An 8,920-nucleotide genomic window follows, 5' to 3' on the forward strand; every position below is an offset into this window, starting at 1 on the left:
AAATTTAGAAAAGGGGGAGTCCCTAGATTAGTAAAATAGGCGAATTTCCTCTTACAACTTCGGTTGTTGTTTAAGATACAATTAATGTTCACGCAAATACATAATTAGCAAAAAAAAAGTAAAAATAAGTGATTAAGCAAAAATTATTATATTACAAATGTTGTAAACAGTAGTTCACAAATGCTAACATCGAGAAATTTTTGAAGGGGGGAAATGGTGGTCCTCACACAGCCTAGATTTGTGACTATATGAGAAGAAATAATTGCTAGTTTACTCTGACATTGTTGCAATACCGTGCTGAAAGTTTTAATCATATTTTTAAAATAATTTAATTTAAAATGTATGATTTCCGTTACAGATTAGCAATGTCTTACCCCTGTATCTAATACTTCTCCTTTCAGAAATGAGTCGTGCCAGTCATTCATTTAACTCTTTTCAGAGCATCTAATAGGTTTAGGTTTAAAACCGCATGTTCTTTATCCAGTTAATCCGGTTCTGCTTCTCGCACGTCGTACGAATCCGGTTTCGCCATTTATCTCACTAACTCCGTTCTTGAGATTAAAAAAGGACAGTGAGACAGATACACGAATCACAGTTAAAATTTATAAGTATACAATTTTCTTTAAATTGTATTCCAAGAAATAATTATGTGAAGCTTCTATTAACTCACATTCTGTAGATTTGATGTCTGAATGGAAAACTGTTCCTCATTGCATACGCCATCATATACGTAAAAAATTTGTCATTAGAAAATACAAAATTGTCTAAATCTTTTGAAAGTATCTTTTTAAATGCATAATCAGTCAATATTAAAGCAAATCGTTCGTTCTTTACTCTTTCAATTCCTTTGCTTAATTCAATAAAGTTGTCATTTTGCATTATATGGTCTGTTATGATGTTCGCAGATTTTAATTTAGAATTCTAGAAAATTATTTTACGTTAAATATTATATAACATACAACTACTAATAATAAGATATATATTAATTTTATATCATTTTTTCACGTACTCGAATAGTTTGCCATACAGCAGCTCTATTGGCTATTCCACAAGAATATCCCCCTGTTAGTATGGAATTTGCTAACTCTTCAAAAGTTTTTGGGACTTTTTCAGTAACAGGATACGTCATGAACGACATCAAAGTTCCGCTATAACTAGAAGCTAGAATAACGATGGATAGCCACCATATTCCAATCAGAAATCTAGATGGAAACGTCTTTATAGAATCCAAATTTATTCCTGCATATCCAAAATTCAATGGTTGAAGAAAATCTTTTACGAAATATACAGAAATAAATGACCATACCTTGATATACAAAAGTTCGAAACAAATTCCAGAAAACCTTACTTCTCGGCCAAAATACTTCTATATCTTGTAATGCAAAGTCACGTTCTAACACTTTGTGTAGCGCTAGTCCAAACATAATGACGGTTATAAACACAGCAATCCATATCTATAAAGTTGAAATATTGCTATTATAATAAGAATATTTTATAATTGTAATGACAAATACTTGCCATAAAGGAAAATGGAGCGATAACGGAACTCCAATTAGGGATCTTCTCTGGTCTCTTCACAATGAACACTATAGATTGAAATCCTATTACTGCAGAAAACTCCGTGATTGAATACAAATTGGACATAATAAAAATTGGAATGATTCCCATGTCCACTTCCTGAAAATTTTGAAGGTAATTATTATTACATTTTAGTAACAACTAAAAAGTAATTTTGAAAAAGAAATATATACAAAGATTCTTAGAAAAATTACTCTTGTTGCTTGGTGATATCAAAAGGAATGTCGTACTTCTGTCAGAATTTTATCGCTTTGAAACACTTACGCAAGCTTTCGAACTAATACATTACTTATAAAAAAAAAAGCCAGGAACAAGTGACAACTTTTTCGGCAACATTTAGTAGCCCCTCTGTTATCATATTTATTTGAAAAACTTTGTATATTTTAATACTATAAAATGGCAGACAGCGAAATTTTGAGGGTAGGGATAAGTGTTATAAAAAAACTGTAAATGCCAATAACGAGTAACATCGCTATTAAGTAAGCTCCTAAAGGAGAAAAACTTGACTCTTTTTATTTTTTCATCCCTTCAACTCTTATTCATGGAAATTTAACAGCATCAGCCCTTTAATAATCGAACTTTCCAGCAAAATTCCAAACATTCTTAACATAAATCACAGGAGTTAAGCTTCAAATAAAATTAAGAAAATCCCGCACCCACAGCCACACCTACACACACATAGACTAACATACGTACAAATAAAAAAAACCTGAATTTTTATTAATTTTACGACATTTCAAGGTGTCGTGAATCCAAAAATGTAAGAATTTTAGATCAAAATTGATCTAAAATTCTTACATTTTTGGATAAAATTCTTACATTTTAACTGATCGCCATACTTTTATTCTGTTATGTAAAATAGCCAAAAAATAAAACATGATTTTAATAAATAACAGTTTTTTAACGAGTTTAAAAGTCTTTTCTTTATCTGTACAATGAAGTTCACAGACATCCACAGATGTGCATATGCACACTTTCGTCTACGTGAAAAAATGCTAGTAATTGATACATTCAACATTTTAAAAAATGTTAGTTAATAGTTGTGTATTGTTGTTTAGAGTCAGAGTATACAATAAGTACAGGTTTTAGTTTAAGAAAATGACAGGTATCCCTTGATTAACACGATTAATAAATCCTCGATGCCACCGCGTATTTGAAAATGGTCTTAATTAAAATTTTTACTCAACGTAGATACTAACCAATCTAGGTTAAATAAGAACAGCTGGCAACGTCGGTTAAATAAAACTTCTGCTTCTTATATAAAATAATTGCTGCAATTAATTTCGCGCGTTAATCAAATCCCGCGTTAAGTAAGGGATACCTGTAAATTGACATTATTTTTGATGATTTAGCAATATATATATATTGACATTATTCCATCTTCTGACATAGCGACATCTTCCAGCCCATTTGAAGTCTAACAATTTTAAAATAAGAATCTTTCTTTTAAGATGCATATCTTCGATATATATCAAAGGATTTATTACACTGACCAACTCCGTATACATTCTGCCATATATTTTTGATTTTATTTTATATTTACTTAGCATTCTGCTGTATTGAAGTGTAAACTTATTGCTTAGTATACATTGAAAATGTGTTTTTTTACTGTCTTATCTAGTTATATATTTAAGATAAATAATTAAATATCATTATTTTTTTAGGTATTCATGTCAATTCACAAATTTTGAATAAATTATATTTATAAATACAAATTATTTTTACTTTTGTATTACTGTATATTTAATCTCTAAACCACTTTATTGAAAATAAGTGTTAAAAATGGTTAGTTACAGCGTTGTAAATATATTTTTATTTTTTCATGTTGAAAATCATCACTTAATCGATTTTAGTTTTTATCAATTTATATTTTAAAAATATTGTATTTCTTACCTGTGTGTTTGATTGGAAATCTAGTGTGTCTTTTCTGTTAAGAGAGATTTTTTATTAGTTCTTGTAAATAGATTATCCTCTGGTTTATTCATCTTACATCTAAACAATATATTTTACTTTTTAAATTTCTACTTAAAATTGAATACAAGTATTGATTTAATTAACTTTCTTTGTAGCTTAATAAGTGCTGTGATTTTATCGAAATAATATAAAATTTTCCAGGAAAGTTTGCATATTAAAAAAATTGGTGCATTTAACCTTTTGTGGCTAAATGTTGCCGTGAAAGTTTTCCAATTTATTGCTAGATTTTTATAGTGTTCTAAAAGTATTATTCGAGTAATAACGTTATTCTATGTAAATTCTGTAAACATTACATAAATTTTACATAAGGTACTGAAAAGTTAGAGAAATAATCCCAATAAAATAATGTAGACTATTAAATACAATTAAATATTACACAATGTTCATGCAGATGCAAAAGATGCAAAATGAGAAAATCAAGAGAGGAAAAAAACAACGAAATCAAAGTCACGCAGGTAAGAAGTACTGTTTTCATTTCACTATAGTTGTGTTTATGCAAAAGCGGGAAGATGTGTAATGAATTTTACAAAGAAAATAAGTTTTGAAAAGGATAAAACGAAAAATAAACGAAAACACTTTTCTTGAAAAGTGAAATGGCAACATCACGAAAGAATGCATGTAGCCACAGGATAATTGCACGATAGGTAGAGGTGAACGAGATGTGCAAATGATTGAGTTTCCATATGCATTGGTTCATACGATACTCAGTTTGAGCAACAAAAAGAAGCAGCTGTGTCGGGCCATAAGGGCTATCAAGGATGTTTACCCAAACCATTTGCAAGAAATTGCATAAAGTAAGACTGAACGCACGACAACCAGCAATCAAGAGGACATTTACTGATAGACATAGGACTGCACACATAGCGTGGTACAGTTGTCATCACAACTGTACCAGTGCACCACTGAATAGAATCGGATTTTGTTTACAGACGAATCTTTCTGTGGAGGAATGAGAGTCATAGACAGGTGTTACAGGGAAAGCTACGTGCCAGTCGTTTTAGTTGAGTCTCGCACTAACCCCAAACATTACAGTTTGGAGAAGCATCATATACCATTTACGGGAAGCCTTAATGCACAACAATGATACTTTAAACGTGGACTAGTATTTCACAGGAATTGTGGAAACGATGTTTCAGCCACTGGCGCAGACCGTACCTGATACGGTGTTCAAACAAATTACCTAACCTCACATTATATTGGTGAAAGTTCGCCATGCAAAGAAAATTCTCAATTTTTTTTTTTTTTTTCTGACAGCTTTGCCAGATTTCTTTCTCATCGAACATTTTTAGCACCTCAACCAATGTGATATCTACCAGGATCTATCATTGCCATATAATGTAGATAACATACGAAACACGGCGAATTCAATTATGCCTTTGTGTCCTCTATCTTAATTTAAAATTTATCTTGTATACTAGTACTTTTTTAAAATCAATTTACAGAAAATTATTATACTGGAATTATGGATGCAGAAATTTAGTCTTACAGATAGAAATAATATTTTTTATTTAGTTCACCTGAGTACATACACTTTAAACTCGTGTTTCGGACTTGTTCCTCCCTCCTCAGAAGGCATTAAAAATACACTTTCTACAATTATAATTAAAAATTTGTTTGATACAATTATAATTTAAAATTAATTTAATCACAATAACTTCCTGACAATAAAATGTTTACAAATTCTATTTCCAGACTTCTTCACAATTCCACATAAACTCGTGATCCACATTAACCATTTAACTTCATACGTGTGTCTATATTTTTATGCATCATAATTAATCAGATTAAATCTATAAATTTAATTTTTATTCAAAACTTACATTTTTGATTATTCTTTTTCACTTAATCTATATCCCAACTCATTCCGATCGCTCCTTTTATACTTCTCCCTCTGTCCCCCTTCTATAGTGCTTTTCCATGATTAGTGGATCTCCCTTCCGGTGTTGTTATTTATGCTATCATTTTGTTTAATTATATTTGTGTTCATATAATTGTCTTTTATTATTATTTTCTTCTTTTTTCCTTATTTTCACTGTATTTAAATCAATTTCGCAACGTTCTCTATTTCAGTGTTCAGCCACTGCTGAATTTGCATATTTTCTTTTAATTGCTCGGATATGTTCACTTAATTTTATTTTTAATTTTCTTTTTCTTTCTTCAATATATGTTTTCTTTGAGTTACAATTACAATTACATGAATACACTACACCTTTTTCCTCTCTTATATCATGTCTGTTATTTTTTTCTGTTATTTCCTCTGGTATGAAAAGAAGAAAAATATGATATAACGAGCAAAAACATGTAGGGTATTCTTGTAATTGTAATTGTAACCCAAAGAAAACATATATTGAAGAAAGAAAAAGAAAATTAAAAATAGGAGTAAGTGGACATATCCAAGCAATTAAAAGAAAATATGCAAATTCAGCAGTGGCTGAACACTGAAATAAGAGAAGGTTGCGAAATTGATTTAAATACAGTGAAAATAAGGAAAAAAGAAGAAAATAATTATAAAAGACAATTATATGAACACAAAATATAATTAAACAAAATGATAGCATAAATAACAACTCCGGAAGAAAGATCCACCTATTGTGGAAAAGCACTATAGAAGGGGGACAGAGGGAAAAGTATAAAAGGAGCGATCGGAATGAGTTGGGATATAGATTAAGTGAAAAAGAATAATCAAAGATGTAAGTTGTAAATAAAAATTAAATTTATAGATTTAATCTGATTAATTATGAAGCATAAAAATATAGACACACGTATCAAGTTACTAGCAGATAGGCCCGGCGTTGCTCGGGCAAAAGTAACGATAGCGAAGATTAAGATTATTACGTTATAGTCACAAAAAAAGAGAGTAATTTCATCAACAAACTAAATATTTCTAATAAAAGGTCGAATTTGAAAATCGAATATTGTAATATTGTTCGATTTTCACGACGTGTTCTGATTATATCGTTCGATTTTCATCAGTAGTAGTGGTTTGGGAAGCTTTGATCACAAAATTAATTTTTTAATTACAAATTTGAATCAAATTAATTTTATTTTAACTTTAAAACAAAGTTTCTGTATTAATTATTAAATGTTTTTACAAATTTGAATTAAATTAATTTTCTAATTACAATAAGGCAAAGTTTCTGTATTAATTATTAAATGTTTCTATAAATTAATTATTTTATAGAAGATATATGATTGGTCGGTTTTTGATATAAATTTAGTTTTAAGGAAAGTTAGAATTTATTTTTAATACCAAGATTAAAAATTGCAATCATGGAGAGATATGGTTTTATTATTACTTACGACAGTGATAGAAATTATTCTGTTTCTCCTTGTTTGTACAAGTCTATAGATACGTGTATTGCTGCGGTAAATAATTTTTGTTTCGATATTCCTGATAATCTCCCTATTGTTTTACGTTATTTTAAAGTTAACGACGAAATATGGAAAGGAGATGGAAAATTTGGTTTTATAATTGTTGACGAGAATGGAAGAATTTATGAAGTTAGTAATAAATTATATTATTCGTTCGATGAATGTTCAGAAGTTATGAAAGAAATTTATATAGAAAGGAACAAAAAGAATATATTAATATTTAGGAAGTTAATTTGCGGATTCTAAAAGCATTATAAATTTACTAAAGCTTATAAGTTTGATTAATATGTATTTCAAACATCCTAGTAACTGTATAATCGTTGGACCTTCGCAATGCGGAAAGACAACATTAGTGAGAAAAATTATTCGTAACAAAATTTATGAAAAGACATTAAAAAAGGTTCTATGGTGTTATTCCGTATATTTACCGTTTTTTCACGAGGAAAAAGATGTTACATTCATGTATGGCTTACCTGAATTCGTGCAAGGATGGGATTTAATAATAATTGATGTACAAAAAACTTAAACAAACACCTTAATGTTCGCTGAGAAATTTATTAATTTAACTAACGTTTTCGGCTTATTCAATAAGCCATCTTTAGGTTTTAACTTTCGAACAAGAAACAATATCGTTCTATTAAAAGAATACAATAGTTTGAAAAAATTCAAATCATTAGTAACGGACAAAAAATAAAACAAAGAGGATGAACATGGTAATAAAAATAAATAAATAAACATAAATAAATAAAAATGGTAATATAAATAAATAAATATACAAAAATATATAAAAACAAAAAAACAAAAAAAGGAAGAACGTGGTAATATAAATAAATATACAACAAATGTAAGGTAAAAACGTTTTACTCGTGCCCATATATACTACTATCTATCCTAACCAGAAATACTTCCCATAGAGCTCACGTGTCTCTTATAAATTTTTAACTGCATATTTCCAAGCAGAAGGAAGACCTTCTGCGTCCCTTGCGTTAATACATTTATCTCTTAGTTTGCATCTTTTCAGAAGCAAACTAAGAGATAAATGTATTAACGCAAGGGACGCAGAAGGTCTTCCTTCTGCTTGGAAATATGCAGTTAAAAATTTATAAGAGACACGTGAGCTCTATGGGGAAGTATTTCTGGTTAGGATAGATAGTAGTATATATGGGCACGAGTAAAACGTTTTTACCTTACATTTGTTGTATATTTATTTATATTACCACGTTCTTTTTTTTTTTGTTTTTATATATTTTTGTATATTTATTTATTTATATTACCATTTTTATTTATTTATGTTTATTTATTTATTTTTATTACCATGTTCATCCTCTTTGTTTTATTTTTTGTCCGTTACTAATGATTTGAATTTTTTCAAACTATTGTATTCTTTAATAGAACGATATTGTTTCTTGTTCGAAAGTTAAAACCTGAAGATGGCTTATTGAATAAGCCGAAAACGTTAGTTAAATTAATAAATTTCTCAGCGAACATTAAGGTGTTTGTTTAAGTTTTTTGTATATTGAATTCTGCTGGGTATGAGTGTGGTTTATAATAATTGATGATTCGATGCATGAACTCAGTTCAAAAACAGCATTTTTGTTTACAACAGAGTCTTATCATTATAATGTAAGCGTGACCGTGATAATGCAAAATTTGTTTCCAAAAAATAGAATTATGAGAGATATAACTTTAAACACACATTATTTGATATTATTTAAAAATAATCGCGATGAAAGTCAAGTACGTTGTTTGAGACGGCAAGCTTTTGCTGGTAAATGTGATTTTTTTATGGATGCATATAAAAAAGCAACAGAAAAGGAATTCGGTTATTTGTTATTAGATTTTCATCCTAAAACGAATAAGAAATTTTCTGTGAGAGATTCGTGTTTTTCTGACGAACAAGGTATTTTTTGGATATACCTACCAATAAAATGAAGAACGTAAAGAAAAATTATCATATGTTAGCACTTTTGTCTAAGACTACTCCTTTCTCAACGAA

General features: G+C 29.0%; 1 protein-coding gene across 1 annotated transcript; it reads right to left on the reverse strand.

The window, feature by feature from the left end:
* Positions 1-666: 666 nt before the first annotated feature.
* Positions 667-1,668, reverse strand: LOC136977341 (glutamate receptor ionotropic, delta-1-like). Its single transcript, XM_067272805.1, has 4 exons — positions 1,519-1,668; positions 1,349-1,454; positions 1,010-1,272; positions 667-921 (listed from the first exon to the last, which is right to left on the reverse strand). Exons 1-4 carry the CDS (start codon positions 1,666-1,668, stop codon positions 667-669), a joined length of 774 nt encoding a protein of 257 aa, XP_067128906.1.
* Positions 1,669-8,920: the final 7,252 nt, after the last annotated feature.

Source organism: Centruroides vittatus, unplaced genomic scaffold, assembly GCF_030686945.1.
Source record: "Centruroides vittatus isolate TY-2023 unplaced genomic scaffold, ASM3068694v2 contig_454, whole genome shotgun sequence".
In the NCBI taxonomy this organism is placed as follows: Eukaryota; Metazoa; Arthropoda; class Arachnida; order Scorpiones; family Buthidae; genus Centruroides; species Centruroides vittatus.